This window comes from Prionailurus bengalensis, chromosome B2 (genome assembly GCF_016509475.1).
Source record: "Prionailurus bengalensis isolate Pbe53 chromosome B2, Fcat_Pben_1.1_paternal_pri, whole genome shotgun sequence".
NCBI classification, from domain to species: Eukaryota; Metazoa; Chordata; class Mammalia; order Carnivora; family Felidae; genus Prionailurus; species Prionailurus bengalensis.
The window spans coordinates 67,478,830-67,506,667 of NC_057349.1; the positions used below are offsets into that span (position 1 = coordinate 67,478,830).

Sequence of the window (27,838 nt, forward strand, 5' to 3'; positions counted from 1 at the left end):
GTCACCCAGATGCCCCATGAACACTTTTAGAGATAGAAATGAAATTATATGGTAGCCTCATCTATCTAATGATGATAGAAATTATCACAGAATGATAATAGAACTCTGATGTTTCTATTATTATGGAAGAAAGAGAGAAAAGGAAATGGGGGACAACTAGCTGACTCTATGACCAAAAGGGATCTTAGAAATCATGTAACCCACTGCATCATTTCACATTTACAAAACCTGAGAAACACAGCAGTTCAGGAGCTTGCTCAATAGTATATTTCTATCATTGGTGCCAGGACTAGAACCCAGGTGCCAACTCCTTAGATTGGTCTTCCTGCCATTATTCTGGGTACTGTATTCTTGAGCATGTCATTAATTTAGCAAAACATGTTGGGACTCATTGCCTCACTACCTCAAGAATGGGGTTGGACTAGAGCAGTGGAAGCTTGCTGCCTGTCACAACATACCTGCATCTGAAATCTTTTAAAGTTAAAGCAAAACAAAATTGCCACAAATAGGTAGTGATATACGCATCTAGATGTGCCTGGCCCACCCAGCACTTACCGGTACAGCTGACAGAGCTGCTAATAAGGAGACCAGATATCTGGGAGCAGTTGCCATGTGTTCTGACTGAAGGTGGAAGGACAGACCCAGCACAGCAGACTTGTGTCCTACGACAGGCAGTGACTGCTTCCTTCCTGAGACCATCTTTGGGAATCCATAAGAACAGTGCCACACCCACTTTAATCTCTCATCTCCTAAAAGTGCCCACAACTGGCACTCTACTGCATCAAAAAAGTTCTGCTGCTAGCAACAGGGAACAGAAGTAACAGGGATTAAAACACTCATGGAAGTCAGGAGGTAGGCAATCCACATCTGAGATGGTGGACTTGTTCCATGAAGTCCACCGAAGCCCAGGCTTCTGTCATCTTATCAGTCCACAGATGAGGCTTCTGTTTCAAGATACCACATGGTCTAAGATGGCTGTTTTGGCTTCAGTCATGACACAGAAATTTTAGCCAAAAGGAAAAAGCAAAGGACAAAAAAAAAAAAAAAAAGTGGGGGAAAGAGGTCAGATAGTAATCCTTGTCGTCTTCAGAGGAAGATTCCCACAGGCTGCTCTTAGATGATTGTGATTATATTTCTTTGGTCAGAACTTAGTCACATGGCCACATCTAGCTACAAAGGAGGCTTGACAATGTAGTTTATTCTGGCCACCCAGGCGCCCATCTTAAACTCTGAGGTTCCATTATGATGGAAGAAAGAGAAAAGCAATAATGGGGGGCGACCAGCAGACTGTACGACCAAAAGGGCCCTTAGAATTCAGCAAACTCTACCACTGAGAAATAGTAATCCAGTGGTAAACATCCACCTTCTGTGGACATCTGGGCTGGACTGGGCACTTGGTAGCTAAAAAGTAAGCTAAGCCAATCCCTCTCCAAGGTGCCAAATAGTCCTGGTTACTGACATCAGATTTAATAAGACCTTAATCAGAATTTTGACTCATTCCACTCAGTCTGGAGAACTGGCTGCCAAGAACAGAGGAATCTCCTTTGTGCTATTGTCTTCAGAAATTCCTTAACTCCTATTAACTTCTGGCCCTCACACTTAGCATAATTTTGAGATTGGCTTCACTTGAAAGCAAAACCATCCTGTGAGCTAGACAGCGTATGGAAACAGCAGGTCCCCAGAGAACAAAGGGGCCATGGAATCATCAGTGATGACATCATTGCATAGACATGTGTTTTCCCTAGCGAGTCATTGACTCCGTTAAAACTTCATCTTTCCTATCGTAGAGGGCATTGCAAGGATTACATGACATCTTTTTTATAAATAAACATTATGCGGGAACACAAAAAAAGGCAAAAACAAGTGGAGTTATAAATAGAAAGGGAATATAGGAAAATTTCCAGGAAAACGTAGGCGTTTTATAAATGACTATGACTGAACTTCTCCTGTGAAAAGATGCTTGTGTTAGAGACAATGGTAGAGTCACATAAGGATGCTTTCACCTCCTCAGATATTAAGAAGGCTCCTAGCATCTCAGATCAATTTGATGTAATTTGAGTATTCTTTGTCATGTCACACTAGTTGAAACTGAAAGGCACATCTCAGTCACATCTATAACCTCACAATTTTAGGGGTGCCTGAATGGCTTAGTTGGTTAAGCATCAGACTTCAGCTCAGGTTATGATCTCACGGTTTGTGGTTCGAGCCCTGACTCGGGCTCTGTGCTAACAGCTTAGAGCCTCGAGCCTGCTTCGGATTCTGTGTCTTCCTCTCTCTCTCTCTCTACGCCTCCCCCCTTGTCCTCTGTCTCTCTCTCACACTCAAAAATAAATAAACATTTAAAAAATCCTTTAAAACCTCACGATTTTGGGGGCGCCTGGGTGGCTCAGCCAGTTAAGCATCCGACTTCAGCTCTGGTCATGATCTCATGGTTCGTGGGTTCGAGCCCTCCATAGGGCTCTGTGCTGACAGCTCAGAGCCTGAAGCCTGCTTCGGATTCTGTGTCTCCCTCTCTCTCTGCCCCTCCCCAGCTCGTGCTCTGTCTCTCTTTCTCTCTCTCTCTCTCTCTCTTAAAAATAAAGAGGGGCGCCTGGGTGGCGCAGTCGGTTAAGCGTCCGATTTCAGCCAGGTCATGATCTCGCGGTCCGTGAGTTCGAGCCCCGCGTCAGGCTCTGGGCTGATGGCTCAGGGCCTGGAGCCTGTTTCCGATTCTGTGTCTCCCTCTCTCTCTGCCCCTCCCCCGTTCATGCTCTGTCTCTCTCTGTCCCAAAAATGAATAAACGTTGAAAAAAAAAAAATAAAAAAAAAAAAAATAAAGAAACATGAAAAAAATTTTTTTTAAACTCACAATTTTGTTCTCTGGGTCTGAGATGGACTTAGTGCGAAGAAATTTATGAATGTACCACCGACTACTACTGTAGAGCATGTGGGATGCTCTAAAGGGGCAGGAAAAGAGGTTAAATGAATCAGAGAGAGGGGACCATTGATGTGGTAGTTATAGAATGAAAGTCAAAAGAAGGTTCAACAGAAGAGAATTCAGGGGGGAAAGCAGTTTTTAAAATTGGCCACTTAAAAGACATTGATGAAGTATATATTTGCACTTACCAGTATATCTCAATGCAATGCCCACAACAAGCACTTGAGGCAGATGGAGTTACTCGTATTTCCGCAGCATCTCAGATGGAAGAGAAAAAAAAAATCTGGTGTTTAAATCAAAGGTTACAGGATTTGCTTAAAGCCACGTGACTAGAAAGCGGCTCGGCTGGTCCTCAAACCCCAATCTGCTGCCATAGCTGGCAGAGAAATAAAATGGATGTCTTGCTCCGGTCTCCTGTCAGCCTGGTTGTTGGCCATTTGCTGTGTGGCTCCCTCATCTCGGAACTCTGCTCTTCCCTGCCTTCGCTCATCCCTAGACTCAGATTCTTCATACTCGGCATGGCTCTCCCACCCCACTCAGAGCCAGGGTTTGGAAACTGGTCCTGACAAATTTAGATGAAGTGATCCTATCAGATCAGCTTCCTGAGGACTTCGAGTTCTAACAAAGTATTGGGGGGACAATGACACTGCAAGGAAGGAATTTCAAGTATCGCTAACTAAAACAGTGGAGGAATTATTTGGGAGGAATGGGCCTTATTCAATATCTTTCTACTCTGGCAACCAAAAAAAACCCCAGATCTGAGCACCTCTATCCATTTACTTTTACATATTTTTTAAGTAACTTAGCAATATGTGACAACTATAAAACTAGAAATCTAGCGTACTTATTATATTCGTTGTAAAAGCACTGATGAACTGAAAACCACGTATGCTGCTGGTAGCAGTATATATTGGCACCATTGCTTTGCAAATGGTTAGTATTTTATTATAAGATTAAACACACGCTTACCATACAGCCCAGAAATCTCAATCATACGTACTTTCCCAAGAGAAATGAAAATCTGTGTCCACATAAAGATCTACATGTGAATCGTTTTAGCAGCATTCTCCCCAAGAGTTAAAAACTGGAAACAACCATAACTTCCACCAAGTGGATAAACTTATTTAGATCGTGCATAAGATGGGCACTGCTTAGACATGAAAAGGAATAATCTGCTGATGTATGCAACATGGGCAGATCTCAAACACATCATATCCAGTGAAAAGAGTCAAACTCAAAGGAGTGTAAACAAATCTTGGAGATATTGTGGGTTTGGTTCCAAATGACCACAATAAAGTGAATATCATAATAAAGTGAGTCAAATGAATTTTTTGGTTTTCCAACAAGCATAAAAATTACCTTTACGCTACACTGTAGTCTAATAAGTGTGCAATGGCATTATATATAAAAAAACAATGTACATGCCCTAATTCAAAAATCCTCTGTTGCTAAAAAATGTTAACGATCATCTGAGCTTTCAGCGAGTCCTAATCCTTTCACTGATAGAAAGTCTTGCCTCAGTGTTGGTGGCCACTGACTGACCAAGATGGTGCTTCCTGAAGGTGGGGGCAGCTGGGGCAATTTCTTAAAATAAGGCAAGAGTGAAAATTGCCACATCAAATGACTCTTCATTTGAAAACTTCAAGGCCCTTGTATGGTTATTAAGTGGCCTAATTTCAATATTGTGTCTCAGGGAACAGGAGGCCCACAGAGAGGTAGAGACAGGGGGTCAGTGGAGCAGTGAGAACACACAATTTGTCAAGTAGGCTCACTGTCTTATACAGGCACAATTTGTGGCACCCCAAAACAAATACGATAGTAATACCAAAGATCTTTGACCACGTAACAAATATAATAATAATGATAAAGTTTGAAATATTGCAGGAATTACCAAAATGTGACCCAGGGTCAGGAAGTGAACAAATGCCATGGAAAAGCGATGCTGATAGACTTGTTAGATGCCGAACTGCCACGGACCTTCGATCTGTAAAAATACATTATTTGTGAAGGAGAATACATCAAAGTGTAATAAAATGAGGTATGCCTGCACACGATGCATAAGAGTCCATTTGTACTGGCAGCATAGCACTAACAAAACTGTGGAGACAAAAATCAGAGCAGTGGTTTCCGATGACTGGACATGGGGTAAGGGAATGACTGCAGAGGAGCAAACAGAACTTTCAAGGGTGATGGCAACGTTCCACATCATAATCGTGGTGTGCTTACAAGACTGTATACATTTGGCAAAGTTCATTGATCTGTACAATTTTAAAATGTTAATTGTATTGCATGTGAATTACTCCTCAGTAAATTTAACTTTAAAAGTACATGACGGGTGCCTGGGTGGCTCAGTTGAGCATCAGACTTTGGCTCAGGGCACGATCTCTCAAGTTTGTGAGTTCGAGCCCTGCGTTGGGCTTGCTGCTGTCAGTGCATAAATAGCCCACTTCAGATTTTCTGTCCCGCCTCTCTCTGTCCTTCCCCTGCTGGTTCTCTCTCTCTCTCAAATATAAATAAAAAAACATTTAAAAATCTTTTTAAAAGTTTATAAATTTTTTTTAACATTTATTCATTTTTGAGACAGAGAGAGACAGAGCATGAATGGGGGAGGGTCAGAGAGAGAGGGAGACACAGAATCTGAAACAGGCTCCAGGCCCTGAGCTGTCAGCACAGAGCCCCACGTGGGCCTCGAACTCACGGACCGTGAGATCATGACCTGAGCCAAAGTCGGCCGCCCAACCAACTGAGCCACTAAGGCAGCCCTAAAAAGTTTATTAAAGAAAAATATGTTTGAGATATTTTGAATCTCAGATGTGAGAAAAAAATGTTTAAGGAAGAACTTATTGCATATTTGCTATAAGACAGGCACTTTGCTGGGATCTAAGAATATAGAGATGAAAGACAGTCTGTGACTTTAAGGAACTTATAGTCCAGTGGAGAAGAGACAGGAGCAAACAAAACCACAACATTGAGTGATACGTGCATTAGTAGAGATACACACAGCAGGGCTGGAGCACACCATGGGGTACCTAGACCAGGTTTCTAGAAATGATGGACTCCCTAAAGAGAGATGATGCTTGAGTTTGAGTCAAGCTGCCGTAGGGGTTAGTGAGCCAGATAACAGAAGGACATCCTTAACTAAGGAAGTATAAAGTACAAAAATAGAGGGAAAGAGAGAGAGATAAAGTTCTCATGGATCAGCTCTAGTCTTGAAAATTGCCAAAAGGAATAAGGCAATGAATGAATAGGAGAAAAATTAGACTTGTCAGAAAGTAAATTCCATGGCAGTGAGACATATTAAAATGTGAACTGTTATTTCCCCAGGAAATGGTAGATGATCTTGAGAATCCAGAAAACCAAGTTCATAAGATAAACAAGACTGCTACATGTTAAGAACGAGCACTCCTTGCTTTAGCATAGTGGCCTATTAATTCTTCAATGGCTCAAGAATCAACACAGACTTTATTGATCTGTTCCATTTCTAATATTTACTACTTTCCTCCTGTATGCCCTATCTACTTCAATTCACTAATATAATAGTTTGGCTTCAACTTTCTTCTCCCTACATTTTCACCTTTATTTTTTTTAATGTTTATTTATTTATTTTTGAGAGAGAGAGAGTGAGAGACAGAAGTGGGAAAGAGCGGAGAGAGAGAGAGAGAGAGGGAGAAAGAGAGAGAATCCCAAGCTGGCTGTGTGCTGTCAGTGCAGAGCCCGATGTGGGGCTCAAACCCATGAACCTGAGCCAAAACCAAGAGTTGGTCACTTAACCAGCTGGGGTACCCAGGCACCCCACATTTTCATCTTTAAAAAAAAGGTAAGCACACAAAAATATGGCTAGTTGTTGTGCTGTATCATTGTGAGACATACAAAATCGTTTACCTGATGTATTAACTTCATAGTACAAAAGTCCCTTCCCAAAGACGCAACGAAAACAGTACAATCTGATGATCCCTAAAGCATATACCTAGTCTCATAAAGCAGGTTCCTGCATGTTATCCCACAATACTTCTATTTCTGTTCTCCTGGCCAAAACTTAGTTGCATGGCCTCACCTAACTGGAAGGTAGGAAAGAACACAGTCTTTATTCCAAGCAGTCACGTGCCAGCTGCTAGAAAAGGAAGAATGGGTAGTGTAGGATAAGCAGCAATCTCTGAATCAAAGAGGAGATTTCCCTTATCCCTCAGAATACCGGGACCATAGAGATAATGCAGTCTTTTGTTAAAATACAAACTCTAGAACTTCATTGCCAAAATTTTCCTTTGATTTGGAGCTGTTTGTTTTTTCATCCTGTATTCATTCCATTCATGACCCTGGAGCCTCACAGGTTCCTTTACAAAGCACTAAGGACAGTGCCTAACGTAGAGCAAGTGCTAGATAAATACTGGCTGTTATGGTGATTGTCTCTGTGTCATGAAGCCAAAGAATCTTATAGTTACAAAAGAGATAGTCCAGTCTAATCTCTGCCACCGTCTCCCACCCCTTACCCAAGTAAGGGTGCTCATTTACAGTCTTGGTGCCTCACTAAAAATAGGGCGATGAATTTGGTAGATTAGTGCTATACAAAAGCAAATAGCACTTAATAATGTATTTATAAAATGAGAAAAAAAAGTCTTTTGCAGAATTGTGTCTCCATTTAAAAATACTTTTTATTGAATTCAATTCCATCTCTTTAGGACTTAAAGTTTCCATGACTGGTGGCTTGTCAAATATGCCTAGTTGTTTCTACCTCTATTAACTGCAACTTTTTATGTGAATTTTTTCCTCATTTGTGAAGATCAGAATTTCTGTTCTGTAGATGATAGTACCAAAACCTCCCAAATAAGAGGTTCCACATATATATGCTTATTTTTTTTTTTTTAATATTTAACGTTTATTTATTTTGGGGACAGAGAGAGACAGAGCATGAACGGGGGAGGGGCAGAGAGAGAGGGAGACGCAGAATCGGAAACAGGCTCCAGGCTCCGAGCCATCAGCCCAGAGCCCGACGCGGGGCTCGAACTCACGGACCGTGAGATCGTGACCTGGCTGAAGTCGGACGCTTAACCGACTGCGCCACCCAGGCGCCCCTATGCTTATTTTTAATTATTGATTATTAGCTTATTATAAACAGGCACATTTTCTAATGAGCTAACTATATTCTTGGTAACAAAATTGAACAAAAATTACAGTTGCCTTTTCCAGTTTTTGTTTCATAGCCATTGATAGTCTTTGTCAAATTTGCATATTGCTTTCTTTTTATAATTCAGGCTCTTATTTCTAAGAACGTCACTGAAAACTTGGCAAGAAAATACTAAAAATTTTCAGCTTTCTGTGTATCTTTTGCTGTGAACCACAGTCCAAGAAATACCATTTTGTCATATATACTAATGTTATATTTTGATAGATAAGATATTTCCTGATGGCTAATTTTGCAAGACAGACCTGAGAAAACTCAGATAAGATTGTTGACCTATTATTTTTATTTTATTAGAAAGCATCCTGGGTAATTTCCATAGCATCAAAATGACATGGGGGAAAAAGAGTAATAATTACATATTTTCGTTAACTGCAGTGTAATAATAAATAAATACGAGAGAGGACATTTCCATTAGATTTTCTTGTTTTAGAAAATTAAGTAGAAAACAACATTGCAGTTTACTTAAGGACAAACTGTTTTGAGAACTGAATTTATAATTAGCCCAAAAGACGAATCACATGAATTATTATACAAAGGAAACAAATTTGCTTCCAAACAACTTTATGAAAAAGAGTCAATCCAACAGATCTTGGATCATACTCTTTAGGAGACTAATTCATCTCTTGGGAACTCTGATCAAAAATAAAATCTTTCAAGTGTTTCCTTATCCACTAAGTCCAAATTATGAACAATGTTTCTAACATCTTCGTCTCATAGCTATCCACAGTCTAAAATCAAGAAGTCAAATTTTTATCCCCTGTCTTCTAATTCACAAACACCTCATCATCACAAGAAGTGGCTCCAAGTCCCTCATTCTTTCTGAGGTTAGATTGAGACCTGTGAGCAAATTTGGCAGCCTGGTCATTTAATGCCACCTTTAAACCATTCTGTACCCATTTATTCAACATACGGTGCAGGTAGGATGAAACTGGTTACCTGTTAATAAAAATTGTATGTCCTTCCCAAAGAAGTGGCACTGGGTATAACTTTGTATTTTAACTTACTTGCAAACGTCTCTTAATTTGCGGTTTTTTCACCCCTTTCTTTATGAGCAATGAAAGGAAGGAACAAAAAACTGTACCCTATGTCACCATAAGTCAAATGGCACAGATCTGCTGCATTCGTTTGCTAGGGCTTCCATAACAAAATACCACAGGCTGGGAGGTTTAAATAACAGAAATTTATTTTTTCATTGTCCTAGAGGCTGGAAGTCCAAGATCAAAGTATCGACAGGCTTGATTTCCCCTAAGGCCTTTCTCCTTGGCTGCAGACAGCTGCCTTCTCCCTGGGTGTTTCTGTTCTCAGAAGTACAGGGTGTGGCTTCTCCCTCTGCCTCCTAATCTCTTATTTTTTTTTTTTTAAATTTAAATCCAAGTTAGTTAACATATAGTGTAATAATGATTTCAGGAGTAGAATTTAGTGATTCATCACTTACACATAACACCCTGTGCTCATCCCAACAAGTGCCCTGCTTAATGCCCATCACCCGTTTAGCCCATCCCCCCCCCCCACCCAACACCCGGCCAGCAACCCTCAGTTTGTTCTCTGTATTTAAGTCTCTTGTGGTTTGCCTCCCTCAAAATGATCTCCTCCTCTTATAAGGACACCAGGCGTATTGAATTAGGGCCCAGCCTAATGATCCCACTTTAACTTAATACCTCTTGAAGGCACTACTTCCAAAATAAGGTCACATTCGGAGATACTAGGAGGGTTTCAACATATGCATTTGGGGAAGATGTAATTCAGCCCGTAACATCTGGCCATCCTAAAATGTTAAAATCAGACAGGAAAGGACCTTATTTCAACCCTTGACAGCCTTCAATTACAAAATCCTAAAATGTGTCTATCTTACATGGCATTTCATATTTTACTTTGGGATTCCAAATCATTCTGTACACAAGGACATTTGCAGAAACTGAAGGAACAAACACAGATTCATTTCTTAATTTACTTCTACTTGCTAAGGTAGGATTAGTATCCTGAGAAGGATTAAAAAAAAAAAAAAAAAAAACACAGCAAAATAGTCCCTTTTTTTACTAAGTGTGAGTCCTCTGTTCAGCTTACCTTTGTGACTTTTGAAACCAGGAAGCTTCTTGGAAGATACACTAAAGGATTTAAAATTTAGAACTTTTTAAAAAAAAATCACTCATTCACGGGGCGTCTGGGTGGCTCAGTCGGTTAAGTGTCTGACTTCACCTCAGGTCATGATCTCACTGTTCATGAGTTTGATCCCCACATTGGGCTCTGTGCTGAAGGCTCAGAGCCTGGAGCCTGCTTCGGATTCTCTGTCTCCCTCTCTCTGCCCCTCCCTTGCTCACACTCTTTCTCTCTCAAAAATAAATAAGCATTAAAAAAAAAAAATTTTTTTAAATCACTCATTCCTTGGAAGCCACATCATGGCAAATATATGTCATGTTTTGAACTACAAATAATAGGATACCTTCTTAACAGCCTTAACTGTGAAGGACAATTCTTATCTAACATGAAGCCCAGTAGCTAGCAGTTCCAGTTTGGTGAGTTCAGTACCAAAACGAAGGTGGAACTCAGGGCTTGTCGTCTCCCCTCTGAGGTATCAGAAGTTGGTTTCTGTCCTCTGCTGGTTGCCAGGTTGACACCAGTCATCACCTCCTTTCACAAGTGTGCTCAGACCTTGGAAGGGAAGCCTTTATCCTCCTGAATCTCTTTTTATCAAGGAAGAAAGCTTTGCCCAGAATATGCTACCTCAAAATACGACTGTAGAAGTCCGGGACGTGTCACCCCAAATCTGCTACTTTGGTACATTGATTGTTTTGAGTTATAAGCACTTGAAAAATAGCAAATGCAGGGAGAGGCTTTCTCTGAACTCCCTTTTCAGTCTAAAGACACATGGTCCAAAAGGAACTCAATTGTTTTAAATTTCCTCCTTAGGAGTTTCAACAACCATGAAAAATTGGTAAAATTGGACACCACACCCAGACAGACTTTGTCACAAACTACCATACCTCCCATCTATTCTTCTAAATGTCCATTTGTCTTTCCTAAAAATGATTTACTTTCCCCTAAGAGGCCTACATTCCTCCTCTTTGCTGATTAAAATGGTGTTTCAGTCTGAATCTTAAGCCATCTCAGGGAGTTACTCATGTTCCCCTAGTTATTTTCCATGTATACATGAGGTATACATACTAATCAACACTTGTCTATCTTTCTATGTTGTTTGTTACAGGGGTCTCAGCCAAGAACTCAGAAGGGTGGAAGGAAATTATTTTTCCTCCCCTGTAGTCCCAACCTCCCCTAAGGCATCCCTGGTATAGAGAAGTGGAATTTACTCCCTTGCTTTTCACACAAATACACAACAGAGATGGTCATATGCCAGAGAGAAGTGCTTCCTAACTAATTTTCTTACAAAAGCAACATCCACTTCAGCAGGAGTGGAATTTATTTGCACTTCACCTGAATCTTTGCGAGAACTTGAGTTTGTCAGCATTATTCTGTTTTAGTGCATTGTTTCAATTATCTAGTGCTGAAAACATGGCTTAAAAATAGTATTAATTTCTTTTGCTGACTGATCTTGGGCTGAGTGGACTCAGCTAAGCAGTCCTTACTTGGCTCTCTGCAGCTGCAGTCAGGCAGCAGGGGCAAGGGTCACCCTGAAGCTTTCACACGTAGCTGGCACTTGGGCTGAAGTCACTCAAACAGCTATGAGTAGAACAGCTGGGGCTCCTTGGTCGTGTCTCCATGTTTCTCTCTGGGAGACCTCCCCACATGGTGACCTTAGGGGGACATTTTGCACAGCAGGGGAGGCTCCATATGCAAGTGTACCAAGAGGAATGATCAGAAGCTGCATAGACTTTTCTAACCTAGCTTTGGAAGTCACACAGTATCGCTTTGGCCACATTTATTTGTCAAGGCAGCCACAAGACCCCCCAGATTCAAGAGGTGGTCTTGAAAGGAGAAGTCTGAAAGAATTGGTGGGCATATTTTAAATACCACCACACACCCCTTCAAGATTGGCCCTCCCATCATCTATTCAGCTGGACCACCCTCAGTTTACCTGTGAGTCCACAGAACCTGCTTTCCATAGCCATCTGCACCTCTAGGCCCTCATCTCTCATCACTATCCTTGTGGACAGTTCCCACTTTCATTTCACACACCTCCCTTTGCAGGATGGACTGTTTAGAGAGTGAGGTCTTTGTGAAAAGGAACCAGGATTTCTGGTTATCCATAGCTAAGACAAAGACTTTCATAACCAGTGTTTCAAGTTAAATTTTAGTCCTTATTTCCTCTCATGCTTTTTGGTTTCCAAAGAAGGAAAATGCAGAGACAGCCAACTAGCAGTGGGGAAAGCTCTCCTATGCCAGCGAGGCCCAAGCCTACCAGCAGTCAATGGATATAAACACAGAAACAAAAAGCAGTCGGGGCAGTGTGGAAGGAAATGGCTGCCTGTCCTCCTAACCCTCCGAAGGTGGACTGCTTGTATATAGCTTTGCCCACCTGAGCAGAAAAGATGAGCATCTGGAATCTTAGCTTTCTCCCTTGAATGCCTCTCCACTCAGTATCAGTCAAGCTGACCAACTTTTCCTTGAATAAAAAATTCGAGTGAGAGCCTGAAGTAATGAGTATTCTTCAAAAACAATTTCACCAAGACATATTAAATGAAATTTCCAGTGGCAGCTTAACCATTTTGGGAAGAAAAGAACCTTATATAATTTACGCATGTTGGTAAAAGGAAAGGAAAGAAATTCCGTGCTGCTCAATCTAGGACATAGAGTCCATTATGTGGAAATAAATTCCTCAAGACCCCAAATATCTTTGGTTCAGTCTTAATTTATATTAAAGTTACCTTGTTTGTTCATTTGTTTGTTTTGTTTTGTTTTAAGCAGGAAACATTGAGGGATGTGTTAGGAAGCTGTTTTGGTGAGCACATTTAAGAATGCAAACCACAAGATTTACAACTGGCTTTGTTTGGATAAAATAGAACTGAGCATATATACTTGTCAGTTACCATAAAATATAAGTAAAACTTACAGTTACTCTCTATTTTGTCATCACAAATTTGAGTTTCTGTGTAACTGACTATGAGGAGGAAAGAGTTTTCCTATAATCTTCAAAAAATGATCTTACTAGTTTTTAGGACTTCTGCTTGTAACCTTTAGGTTATAAATATTTGTTTTGAGAAACTGCATTCGTTAAAGTGTTGTAGGGAACTGTTCACGGAGAGTTATAAACTCTGCCAAAAAGGTTGATTTTATCCACCAATCTTGAACTACTGGTTCACTACTTTTTGACCTTGTTCGGTAGTAAAAAAAAAAGAAAAACACTATGAACAGTTGCTTAAAATTAGGAACATTGCCAAAAGCATTCTTATTTACAAAAACCGTATTGCAAAATAACTTTAATAGGCCAACTTTAAAACACGGTGTAGAATCCTGATTTGTCATAACCTGAGCATGGAGCCCTGGTGAGATGCCCTTTGATTTCCTGACATTCCACCTAATAGATGTCAAACTCTGAATAAGAAGCATATTTGGAGGATTTTGGGAGAATCAATGTCAAAAGAAAAAATGGGTATGGAAACCTCAGAAACATGGTATAAAGTAAAGAGATAAATATAGGCAGTTAAACTGTGAAATGTCATGATCCTATTTTTTTTTTGACAGCATAAAACTCACATCAAGATTAAAACTGAAAACAAAGGAAATTCGTGTCTCATAGAAGGTTCCTAACCACCCTGTCAAAGGGTGCTCCCCAGTTCCAACCCCAAGCATTGTAGTTACACTGAAGTTTAAGTTTATGGGTGTTAAGAATATTTGATTAAAAAAATGACCGGATTGACAAAAGAAAAATGGGGAGGAGGAACATTGTTTTAGCTTAATAACAGTGTTATTATATTAGGACATAACAAACAGATACAGGATATGGTCTTTGGTAACAGCCTGACTTGAAAAAACATATAAAAACATTTTGGGGTCACTTGAGGCAATTGAAGATAGCCAGTATATTAGGAAATAATTAGGAGTGATAATGGCACCATGTGATATAGGATTATATGCTGACATATTTTGGAGTGAAACTTCATGTAGTCTACAATTTAAAATGGTTTGGTGAAAAAATACATAGATGAAGTGTATGTGGTAAGACAACAATTGGGTATAAAAGTGTTGAGTATACTCTTTCTTCCCATTTTCTTTATGTATGAAAAATTTCAAATTAAAGTTTTTAAAGTACATGGATGTTACTCCTGTCCCCAGATTTTTTTAATTCTTAAAATAAGAAGGAAATGTGTGTTAAATTTGGCTTAAGAAGATGGGACCTGTAAGTTCAAAGAGCTAGCAAATATAGCCAAAGTGCTGTTGTTCAGATGTGAAGGTCCTCACCATTGAAACAAGTCTAGAAATGTTGCATCACCCTTTGATTTCTGTGGACAGTCTTATGCCAGCTATGCTTGAATTTCGGGCTAAAAGGTAAAGTGTAGTTACCCCAGGAGCCAACCAAGTCCACCAGAGGTCAAAAGGGTGCGCTCTCAACATGGATGGAGCTAGAGGCTAAGTGAAATAAATCGGTCAGAGAAAGACAAATACCATATGATTTCACTCATATGTGGAATTTAAGAAACAAAACAAACAAAAGAGGAAAAAAGACAAGCCAAGAAATAAACTCTTAACTATAGAAAACAAAATGATGCTTACCAGAGGCAAGGTGGATGGGAGAATGGGTGAAATAGGTGAAAGGGATTAAGGGGCACGCTTGTCATGATGAACACTGAGTAATGTATAGAATTACTGGATCACTATATGGTACACCTAAAATGAATATAAGACTGTACGTTAACAACACTGGAATTAAAATTAAATAAACAAATAGATAATAAATAAATAAATAAATAAAAGTGTTGGACTCTATTGGTTTCAGTGTTTCTGTCTCTCAAACTAAATGAAATAATTGGTCAGAATAAGCCTCTGTGTTATGATGTAACAATAATAACAATGAATAACCCTATAAATAATAATAATAAAATAATAATAATAATGCCTAACATTTCTTAACCGCTCAGGGAAAGGCACCATAAATTGGTTTGGACATTACAGATGATGCTTCAATATTATGATAGATAAAGCATGTTGCACACACTGAGCTATGTGGTCATTATGAATTGTCTTTCCTTAAGCCAGGTGTTCAACAGAAATTTATTAAAGTCTTTCGTAGCATCTAAATGGGCAAACTCCCAAGGTTAAGCACTATTGGCCAACTGTATAGGGGTTATATGGGCAGCTGGGACACCCTTCCCTCCTTATACCTTTTTATCCTCTAACTCCTGCCTGTCCTGACTTCATCCTTCTGCCTTCCAGAAGGACTTCCTCCATTCCAAGCTGGCTGAGGCTGTCTACATACTCTCTTACTCCACTTGTAGCCCTTATTATGCATCTAATCCTTTGAGCCACTCCACACAGTTCAAGACCAACATGTTCAGATCTCTATTAATTTTTTTTTCATATCTCTACTGATTCATCAACTTATCCCTCCTGCCCTCACTAGCCAGAAATACTGTGTCTTCCTTCTGGGAACCTCCTTTATGCACAAATGCTCAGGAACACAAGGAATTAACACAGTCTGAAGAAAGGAGTGGGGGTGTTCTTCAGTCTGGCCTCCCCATCCAGAAACCAGACTGAGTCAATCCCTGAGGGCTGTGGCTTCTCATAGACATCTGGAGCCACCAGCTCAGCTCCCAGGGTTATTAGGAGGATCAAATGACCTAAAGTAGGTGGCAAAACTCCACAAAGAAATAACTATGGCTATGTGACTTGTTAAATAGCCCATGTTGGGTTCATTATGTCTTCCTTATTTAATACTTTCTACTCTACATCAAAACTTCAACATTTTATTTTTATAAAACCTTTTTCAACTGTTAAGAACCTGGCATGTATTCAGGAGGTGCTCATAAAATATTCACCTATTCAAAAAATATTCTATAATAGATTAAGGAAGCATAAGACAGTCATCTCCAAGGAACTTGCAATTGAATGGAGAAAATAATGGATGTAAGACATGCTTGCTGTTACATGGAAGTACATGTAGGCAGTGCCATCGGAGTACAGATAAGAAGTAGACTTCTGACGGACAAGAGCCTCGTAGTGTAAATTGAGGTTTACTGAAATGTTATTTCAGTCTACAGTGATAGGAGGAAGAATGTGAAGTTTTCCTTTTTCTCCCTATCCAACACTGCCTCCTAGTGGTGCCATGGCCCCTTTGCAGTGCCTCTCAATTCCTCCCAAGGGGGTATAGGGAGGGAAATGGAAACATCGCATCAACAAGTGGTTATAGAATCTGAATCGATTTGTGAACATCACTTTTAAGTTGAGCCATTGTAAGCGAAGCCTTCATTTCTTTTGTTCTTCCCTTCCAGGAAAACTGTGTTCTACCATAGAAGTGTCACCTACTATGGGTCCTGGCATTTTTATCACAGGGTGCACTGGGAGAAGCAAAGCACCTTCAAAAAAGGACATAAAAAGGAAAAGGAGAGCTCTTCCACTGCCTTCATGGAAGGGCCAACTCCTGTTCCCAAGCTGCAATGAGAGAAGCCTCCTCGTGGAGACTGCTCAGGGGAAGAGGAAGGTCACAGTTCCCTGAGTTTGAGTCTGGGAACTGAAATATGGTCCCAAGAGCATTGAAATCTTGATGCATGTATCAAAAGACAAAAATGCTGTCATGTCAAGAGTGGAGCTGTTTTCTGTTTTGGAGGAAGTGATGGCTTAGGCACTCTTTGGGGGCAGGCTGTTACTTGCCCTGGAAAGACCCCCATGATAGGCCAAGTGACTGTTCAAGGACAAAGCTGAAGCTCTAGAATCATGTGAAAGGTTGTCAATGAAGCAGATGGAATTCCAGCTTTGAATACTTTCTGTTCCATCAACAAAACAAAAATGTTGACATTTTCTTTCTAAATATGTATGGGTTGGGACATTGTGTGCCTGAAAATGGTTATTTCTTTTTGTGGCACGTGAAGGTTTTATTGGAGAGGCACTAACAGGAGCCCAAAGCTGGAGCAGTCATCTTCACCAGAAACTTTGCAACACTTGGTGCAAGTCTTGCACCAGAATTGCTGCCTCCAGGCCTCACTGAGGAAGTGTGGCTCAGAATATAACTCACTGATAGCAGGAATTTTGTTCCATAGATATACACTCCAGGGACTAGAACCTTACTGGGTTCATAGTAGGCATTTCAATGTTTGTCGAATGAACACATGAAGGAAAAGTGCTACCCGTTTCCCATGCAAACCAGTTCTGCCCTGGGACAACAGGGAAGGGTAGGTTTGGGAACAGAAGACAGAACCTTAGGCAGAGCAGTGCCTAGCTGAGTTGAATTTTCATGGTATTGGTGAAGTAGTCTGACAAGAAGGGCAAAAGGGAGGAATATGGAAAATCATATTCCTGGTCATCTGTGAGGGCCTGATGACACAGAAATGAACTAGGACACCTTGAAGTACAGCAGTGCTTCTATGTGGACAGGTGGGAATTTTGGTCATTTGGACACTAATGTAAATGTGGCCTCCACGGGCTCCCAAGCTGGGTGACCAGGTTAATTGGTCAGCATAACTAGCACAACCCAGCACTAGCCACTTCATGTGTCCTGAGCAGCTCTCTTCTGGTCTACTATTCCCATATTTTAAAATTGGAGTGCATAGACATTGGGTGTCATTTTTGAAGGAACATGCTGTAACTATAAATTATAATTTCTGGTCTTAGATTATCTCCACCATCATCTTTCTTTTTACCTGTGATTATTGAAGGTAGAAATCTAAGAATAATGTCGCTGGCCCTCTTCACAAATTCACCCATTCTTCTATTACTTCTGCTCTCTTCATGGTGCTTATTCTGCTTCTCTCACAAAACGTGACTCGTAAGACTTTAGGTTATTATTAATATCCTTACTAACACCTCCTGCCACCTTTAACTTACTCTCACCCCAATGACACCCATGACAATTCACTTTCCTCAATATTTTTATTTTTTCAATGTTTATTTATTTTGAGAGAGAGAGTATGAGCAGGGGGAAGGGCAGAGAGAGAGGGAGAGAAAGAATCCTAAGCAGTCTCCTCACTGTCGGTGCAAAGCCTGATGTGGGGCTCAATCTCACGAACCGTGAGATCATGACCTGAGCCAAAACCAAGAGTTGGATGCTTAACCGACTGAGTCACCCAGACATCCCTTCCCTCGATATTTTTAAATCTTGCTTAGTCTACAATAATATCCTCCTTATTAGCCATTCTATCTCCACTCCGGTCCATCTTCAATGCTACTGCTGAAACCTTCTGAAGGTCCCCAGTCATATCTCCCTCTGCCCTCAGGTTTACCTCCTAAAAAAAAAAAAAATCAAGAAATCCTGCAATGGATCCTTGGATACCAAAATATCATAAATTTCAGATCCCATACATTTCAGAATTTCTCTTTTCCTGCCACTAAAACTTTGAGCAGAATATTCTACACTTCTAGAATTAACTTACTGATCTCATATCGAGATATTTTTCATCTCTCAGTGACTCTTGAGAAAAAGAACCATATACTTTTAAGTATGCTTACCTCCTACGCACCCTTGATTGCACACACCAGGTGCATACAGTATCAAATCTATAATTCTATATTTTTTGAATACTACATGTTTAATCCATGAGAACCTCTTCAGAGTATTATTTCCTTAAACGTAAGCTATTGATTGGCAAGGAGTGAGCCCTAAAACAAATAGGGTCAATTATGATACTTTTCAGATTCACTTGATGAATGCTGGACTAGTCAGAGCCCTTTCCTGAAATTTTTGAACATGGAACCAGAAATAACTCTCATTTTCTTTCAGGTGTGTTTCTCAATATTCATATGTTTAAGCCCTAACCTTCAACATGACTATTTGAAGAGAGGGTCCTTATGGAGGTAACTAAAATTAGATGAGATCATGATCCAGTAGGATTAATGTCCTTATAAAAGGAAACTACACCGAAGCTCTCTCCACACCACAGAGGAAAGATCATGTGAGGATGCAGCAAGAAGGGAACCATCTGCAAGCCATGAAGAGAGCTCTTACCAGAAGCTGACTTGGTCAGCACCTTGACTCCTACCCTCCAGAATTGTGAGAAACTAATTTCTGTTGTTTAAGCCACCCAGTCTGGTATTTTGCTATTACATCCTGAACAGACTAACTGCAGGCGGTGAGGCTGGAAAGTACGTGTTAACAGAAGACATGTTTCTGCCATAGTGAAGAATGGATTCTGAAAGGATAAAGCTGAGACAAGAGACAGAGTCCTAAAAGCACACCTGTCCTCCAGTTATTTATACATAGAACAAAGATTAGAACATTAACAGAAGCATTCTTCCTTATTCTTTTTTGTACTTAGTATACATGAATTGGTTTCATATCAAGAAAATGTTTCTGGGGCACCTGGGTGCCTTAGTTGGTTGGGTATCTGATTCTTGATTTCAGCTCAGGTCATGAGCCCAGGCTCATGGGATAGAGCCCCACATCAGGTTCCATGCTGAGTGTGGAGTCTGCTTAAGATTTTCTCTCCCTCTCTCTTTATCAAAAAAAAAAAAAATTAAGAAAAATAAAGTGTTTCTGGGGGCGCCTGGGTGGTGCAGTCGGTTAGGCGTCCGACTTCAGCCAGGTCACGATCTCGCGGTCCATGAGTTCAAGCCCCGCGTCAGGCTCTGGGCTGATGGCTCAGAGCCTGGAGCCTGTTTCCGATTCTGTGTCTCCCTCTCTCTCTGCCCCTTCCCCGTTCATGCTCTGTCTCTCTCTGTCCCAAAAATAAATAAACGTTGAAAAAAAAATTAAAAAAATAAATAAATAGTTTCTGAAATGGTAATATAATACATTGTACTTATTAAGTGTTCTATACATATCCATTTTTTTCTTTCTCATCATGTTTAAAATCATCTATAATAAAAACAATTCTACCAGTTAAAAAGCTTGATTTGGAAAACAATGATCACAGATGTGTTATTTATGCTAGGCTGCTGCCATTTTGAGAAATGAGGCTAGGGTATCTTTTAAGACTTGAGAAATGAACTGATATTTAAAATTGCTTCTTGGGGCGCCTGGGTGGCGCAGTCGGTTAAGCGTCCGACTTCAGCCAGGTCACGATCTTGCGGTCCGTGAGTTCGAGCCCCGCATCGGGCTCTGGGCTGATGGCTCAGAGCCTGGAGCCTGTTTCCGATTCTGTGTCTCCCTCTCTCTCTGCCCCTCCCCCGTTCATGCTCTGTCTCTCTCTGTCCCAAAAATAAATAAATGTTGAAAAAAAAATTAAAAAAAATAAAAATAAAAAAATAAAATTGCTTCTTGAGGGGCGCCTGGGTGGCGCAGTCGGTTAAGCGTCCGACTTCAGCCAGGTCACGATCTCGCGGTCTGGGAGTTCGAGTCCCACGTCAGGCTCTGGGCTGATGGCTCAGAGCCTAGAGCCTGTTTCCGATTCTGTGTCTCCCTCTCTCTCTGCCCCTCCCCCGTTCATGCTCTGTCTCTCTCTGTCCCAAAAATAAATAAACGTTGAAAAAAAAAATTTAAAAAAATAAAATAAAGTTGCTTCTTGAGAAATGTATCATTTTGTTTTGTTTTGTTTGTTTTTACATCTTTCAATCCTGTGGAGGGATTTTGTTAGCTGCTTTTTGTCCAGATCTTTATTGATAAATACAGAGTTAAACAAAAAGAGACTCCTAGTTTCTCATCTATGACAGGCATTTCTGGCCTGTTTTTTTCTAAACGTGTTACAGCTAAATTGGAAAGAACCCTTTAAAAAAAGTCATCCTGATAGTAGGATAGAATCAAAGTGGAAAAATTACTGTTGTATATACCATGAAAGTTTTAGCTCAAGTGCATTAATTGAGGTAAAATGGTCTGGAGAGATGTAACAAGGCCAAGCAAGAACATCAGCCAAGAGAATATTTTTAGCAACTCCCCAGAAGGAAGATGATGGCCTCCTATAAGAGGTCGATAAAGATCTGACATAGTGTCAGAATTCAAGGAAAGAGCCCATCTTTGATAATATATTAATGACACATTTATAATTGGAAGCCAATACTCAAATCCAGATTTATTTACACACACACACACATTATATTTGGGCATGAAGGCTACAAAAATGTAATATAAATTCTTCTTCCTCATGTAACATACTCCATATATGCTTTGAAATTACCATTTCAATACAGAGCTCTCTATTTTCCAAGCAATCTAATTGTAAACATGTAATCACTTTTTTCACTGGTATATTACACTAGGACAAAAAATTGGAAACTGTCTTGTGCTTTTATTAGTTTTCTGCATTAATGAGATGAATCCTGCAAAATATCCTTGACTTGAAAAAGTTGCTTTAAACAAAACATAAGTAGCAGCTATGAAACTATAATTTCAATAGAGGTAGGCAATTGGAGTAGATACGTGGCTAGATTCATGGAAATCAGAAAAAAAAGAAAGGGAATAAAAAATTGCCTGTCTGTAAGACACAGATCTATCAAACATAACATAATATTGAATCAGTAATGGAACAATGTTCAAAGACAATAAAGTCTGTGGGGGGGATAAACCAGTAAGTTTTCCTAAGTATTTTTCTTTCTTCTTTCCTCATGTAGGAAGTACCAAGGTAAGTAGCAGATGAAGAATTGTTTTTGGAATAACACACATCTATATTTAAAGTCTAGTTCCAATGCAATTGCTGTGTGTTTGATCTCTCACTATTTCCTCAGTTTCTAATTCTTGCTAATAATAGTAACAACAACTGGCTGGGATCAAACGTCCATGTGTTTGTTTATGTTTAAACTTCTCCTTAAGTTAGTTGTATGGCTATCAGATTGTATTGCATTTTATGAAACCAAAAAAGACCAATCTAGGGACTGTATGTAGGGACATGGCCATTTGTTGTGTTAGTCTCTGGAAAGAGATCACAATTGCTGCTTTCTCCATCTCCTATGTTCCAAAAACATTGGTCCTCTTTTTGCAATTCAACCATGCCAAGCAATTTCTTTTCCTTGGGATGCTTTTCTCCTGACATTTATCACACAGCTGGCTCCTTGTGTGTGTGTGTGTGTGTGTGTGTGTGTGTGTGTCAGTTCAAATGCTACTTCCTCTGAGGCCTTTCTAGCTTTCACTCCATCATTTTTCCTAAGACATCACACTGTTGATTCCTTTATGGCAGTTCCCACTATAGACAATTATCATGCTTATTAATTTATTTACTTGTCTGTCTCCACTGACTAGAACAAAGTAGGCTTTCAATAAGCAATTGATGGCTGGATAGATGGATGGAGAGATGGATGGCTGATGGATAGATGGATGGATGGATGGATGAGGAAGGACACAGTCTGATAAAGATCCTCCTCCTCTGTCCATAATCTGACCACTTCTGATTACCTGTATGACTAACACCTACTCATTGTCTCCAATATTTCCCTCCTGGGTGATTACAGTGGGCTTCTTAATGGATCAGTCTGCTTCTACCCCTGGGTCCTACTTCAACACAACAGTCAAGCTAATCCCCTTTACAATACATGTACATCTGTATTCTATAAAAACAAAACAAAACAGGGGCACCTGGGTTGCTCAGTCAGTGGGGCAACTGACTCTTGATTTTGGCTCAGGTCATGATCTTAGAGTCCTCAGATCAGGCTCCACGCTGAGCATGGAACCTGCTTGGAATTATCTCTCTCTCCTCTCTCTTTGTCCCCTCCCGTCAAACAAACAAATAAATAAACTTAAAAAAAAAAAACACAAAACAAAACCTGCAGTGGTTTCCCACATCCCTCAGAGTAAAAGTCAAAGTCCTTATAACAGCCTATAAGTCCCTTCTTAGTGTGGTCTCTCCTTACCTCTCTGACTTCCCCTTCACTCTTAGTGATAAATGCTATTGCCTTCCTGTTCCTTGAACATGCCAGGCACTTTAGGGCATTTGCTCTAGACTGTTCCCTCTTCCTATAATGCCTTTTCCTCATATATCTAAGTGACTAACTCCTTCACCTTCTAGTCTCTATTTAAATATGACCTTCCCATTGAAGTCTATCCTCACACCTTATTTTCTGCTGCAACCAATCACCCCAACCTCATGCCAGCTCTCCCTGTTGGTCTTATTTTCCATAGAACTTACTGCCTTCTAACATATTATACAATTTATTTTTATATTTTATTAACTGTCTTCCCTGCTACCTCTCACTATAATGTAAACTCAGTTCATCCATGATTCCCAGGTACATACGACAGTGTCTGGCACATAGTAGGCACTCAATATCTGTTAAGTTGAATTATTAGTCTCAGTGCATACAAGTCCTGATGAACGGATTACAAGATGTTGCTCTCTGGGTGGATGCATCCAGGACCCAGGAAGGGGGAGTCCAAGTTAGATGCCTGGAGAATTGCCAGCTTTGGGGAACTTGTGCAAAACTCTCAAACAGCAGGAATGGGTCTGCAAACTCTAAACCAAACTGCCTATAGCAGCAGCAGCATTCTTGTATTCTCCACATCTACTTGCATTTGTGTTCCCTAAGGAAATCTTTTTGAAACATTCCTGTCTGCTGTAAGACACCAGTAATGGCCACCATTTATTAATCCTCTACTGTTCAGGGTAAATGGTAGAGTTTACCATTGGATGGTTCCAGTGGTTCCACTGGATGACACAATAGGTGGGAAAGTCAGGGAACCCTGCTTTGGTTGGCTCCTGGCTGCGAAACCTACGTGAACTAATGTAAGCAAAACGGGAAAAGATATTTGCCAATGGAAGCCTAAGTACAGGCACCGATGTGCGTCACATCAGAAATTAGAGCCACGAACGGAAGGTTCCTACAGTGTTGACTTTGTTCTTTTAAAAAAACAAGCTAGAAGCGCGTCCCCGCCACTCCGAGCAGAGTCCCGGCGGGAGCCTCGGACCGGACCGCAAGGCCCTGTTGCAGGAGCAGCCGCCCGCCTACCACCTGGAGGCCCGCCCGGGGGACTTCGCCTGCACAGCCACAGGACCGTCGCCGCCGCGCCCCCGCCGCCGCCCTACACCCACCCGGTCACAAGGATACCTACCCGCCGTCCCAGGGTCTACGTTTCTATCCACCGTCGAAATGTCACCAGGTACCCTGCCCATTCCATTATCGTTGGAGGCCTCCCCAGTCTGCAGAGTCGGGTTTGGGAGGACTTCTTCACCTTCCTGGGCATCTTCCTGGGCATCATTTTATTCCCATTTGGGTTCATCTGCTGTTCTGCCTCCAGGAAGCAAAGATACCCCAAAGGCGGAGCAAACCTTACTTTAAAGGGAACGATACACCTGACTTTCCTACATCCTGACATCTTTTCTTAATGTAAATGTGTACAACAGCTTTGTCTGATTAAACTTTCAGGATTGTTTTGTAAAGTGAGGTGGGATAGATCTGGCTAGTGTGAGCTGAGGTTTACTGAGCACAGGAGTCATAGCCGTGGACACGCAGCAACACTGCTCCCAGGGTAAATGACAACCCAATAAAACACTGCTTTTATTTTTTGCAGTGTTCAATTTGAGAAAGGTGAGAAATAACGTTCTAAATAAACGAGATTCATACCATTGTGAAACACACACACACACACACACACACACACACACACCAAAACCACACCCTGGGGAAAGACTCTTAGTTGCTAACTTAATACCTGGTCTCCTCTCCTTACTATATAGAACTCCAATTTTACTTGGCCATCTGCCCAGCTAAGACATTTCTTGGCCTCTTTGAATCCAGGCATGAACATGGGACAAAGTTCTGGCCAAAGACATCTAAGCTGAGGTCTTTGGAGCTTCTAAAGCTCTTTAAAGAGTGCTCACTTATTTGGCATGTTCTCTTTCACCAATCTTTCTTCCTGCGGAAAACAAAGAAAATGGCTGGAGCTTCAGGAGTCACCTTACAAGAAAGAAAACCACACACTGAGGAGAGCTGAATGACAGCTACACTTAGGATGTGGGTGAAATTGTGAGCCTGCCCTACCAGCCCTGACCAGCTCATAGACCCTGCTTTGTGTCAAGTTGATATGGATATGAGATGAAAAGATACATTTCCTTTTCTCAGAGAGCCAACAAGAGAAGCAGCTAACATTGCACACTTGGTATGTACCAGAAACCATTCTTTGTGCTTTACATGCATTAGAATAACCATGTGCATTAAGTATTTATACAGATGAGGATACACATCTAGCAAGGTTAGCTATTCATGGTAATCCAAGACTTGACGCTGGATCTTCTTTCATGTGTGTGATTAACTACAATGCTCTACTGGTTTCCAGTCTTATCAATTATAATTCAAATTTGAACTCAAATTCAAAGGGATAAAAGTCTTGATAAAGAGGAGTACAGGGAACATAGGGGACAGAGGGGAGAATGTCAAAGTTTCCAGCAGAATCTTGGGCACTTAACAGGGTGTCAAAAATGAGTATGCATGGGGCACCTGGGTGGCTTAGCTGGTTGTGTCCAACTTGGGCTCAGGTCATGATCTCACGGTTTGTGAGTTGCAGCCCCACATTGCCTTCTCTGCTGTCGGCACGGAGCTCATTTTGGATCCTTTGTCCCCTCTCTCTCAAAAATAGTTTTTAAAAGTGAGTATGCATTCACCAAGAAGCAGAACAATATGAGATGTGATGAGAGTGCTTAGTTTGGATCTCAAATATGAAGACAGATGTTAAATAGGTAGATTTTCAATTATAGCAATCAATGTGAAACGGACAACGGACTTAGAGGCTGTACTGATCACTCTTCCAAGAAACTTGACTGTACAGGTGAAATGGAAATAGGGTATTCATATTTGTAAAGTATTCATATATACACTGCTATTAACAGTGTATTGAAGCTATCCCAGTCAACATTTAATCAAACACGGAAGATAAAGTATACTGGAAAGACCATGAACTTTAAGAATCAGGTAAAACTGGATTTGAAACCTTGTGCTGTCATTTATTTGTAGCTTTGTGTAAATTGCATGCCTTCTGTGAGCTTGTTTCATCTGTAAATAATTCAACTTCATATAGAACAGCTACAGACTACAAATGCGATTTTGAGCATTAATATGAATTATAACAAAATCTCACTTAAATATATCTCAAATGGTCTTTATTAATGGAATAACATCACGGAATTTCTATTTAGTAACGGATACTAATCTCAAAGAGATACTGTATGGTAAAGATTAAAAAGGAGATTGGAATGAAGGTTGTTTTGTTTCCTGATGGCCACATTTCAACACTTCTAATGGACTCTGTTCCATGGGACTTTTGGATAGGTCTTGCAATCTATCAGTAACTGTTAACGGCTCTCTCACTAAATTCTTAAGTATAGCAGACATTTTCACTAAATTCTGTCCAGCAACCTCTATTCTGGGATCTTGCCCCTCAACCCCTCTCCATCTCCACTGCTAGTTACAATGCAGATTTTTAAAGTGAAGGGCAAATATTTAAACTTAGCATCAATTTAAAGAACTTTTCAAGTATCTTAAGCATTCAACCTTTTACTTTATCCCATCTTGCCATGGTAACATAGCCCAAACATAACATTTTCACATGGAAACTGTTTTATAAATTGTGTTATGTCAGAAATAGTAAAGCACCTCTCAATATTGAGATGAAGGCTATCAGAGGATATCAGGCTGTTTTTCTTTTTACTACAAAACAGTATCTTCCATATCATGTCATAAAAGCATTTCAAATCACTTTATGAAATTTGTAATTAAAGTTAAATTCTCCTCCGTAAAATGCTGAGATATAGCTTGTTTCAAAATATCAGTGATTGCTTTTTAGCTCCAAATCAAATTGGACCAAACTCCAGCCCAACTTAACTTTCTCAACATTTAGAAATGTCTGATATTTATTCCACTCCCTTTCAAAGCAGTATTCTCTGCTGTTATTAGTAATAAGATGCTGTCAGAAGTTGGGAAGATCCCTGTATTTAGTGGCAGGTTAGATGTGGCTACCAAGATCCTTTCAAACCTTCAAGATTCAAGGCTGAGACATCTTTTATTAGGTACCTTTTGAGATAGATTTATACTTTAAGCCTCAATGTTTCCACATGAAGACTTCGATTGGCTATTTCAGATTTGACTCATTTTTTCTACATATACTTTTCTCAATTTTATGCAAAAATTGAAGTTTATAAAACCATTACTCATGGATTTCCCCTAGATTGAATTGCACCTAGACTAGTGTTACAAATGTACACCTAGTAGAGGTAACAAAGTAGGACTCCTTAAGTTCCCCTAGAAGATAGCTTTTAGAAATGAATTAAGTGTTTTAAGGGAAGTTACACTTTATGTTATGGATTGTAGTAACATAATAGAAGCCCATCGTTAGTGTAAAAGAACAAGTCGTAAATTATTTTATAGTTTCTCTACTGAAGCCTGACTCTAAGCTGTGGAATAAATCTGATATTTGGACATATGCTAACATAGCTGAGAGAAAAAAAGAAACTCAAACCCCAGGAACCAAAAAATGACCTGTGCCCACTAACCCCAGGTTCTAGCATATCCTAAGATACAGTACAGCAGGGAGGGGAGGGGAGGGATTCGAAGGAACATGCTTTCAAGTGTTACATTCATTCACAGCTGAAAACCATCCACGGTATAATTCTGAGCTGTTCTATTACATAATTTATTTATAAAAATAAAATTTCACCAGTCTCACAATGGTATTTTATACAACCCTAGTGACTAAAGAACCATTTTTTTGCTCCCTACCTAAGAGTTACAAGGCTGATCAAAAACTGAAATTATTGGTATAATGTATCCTAAAGTGATAAAATAAGACA

The 27,838-nt window shown here is 40.2% G+C and overlaps 1 protein-coding gene across 1 annotated transcript; it reads left to right on the top strand.

The window, feature by feature from the left end:
• Positions 1-3,805: 3,805 nt before the first annotated feature.
• LOC122490484 lies at positions 3,806-24,626 on the top strand. The gene is made up of 4 exons (XM_043593177.1): positions 3,806-3,850; positions 4,802-4,903; positions 21,681-21,691; positions 23,788-24,626. The coding sequence occupies exons 1-4, from the start codon at positions 3,806-3,808 to the stop codon at positions 24,380-24,382; spliced, it is 753 nt and encodes a 250-aa protein (XP_043449112.1). The 3' UTR covers positions 24,383-24,626.
• The last annotated feature ends 3,212 nt before the right edge of the window (positions 24,627-27,838 follow it).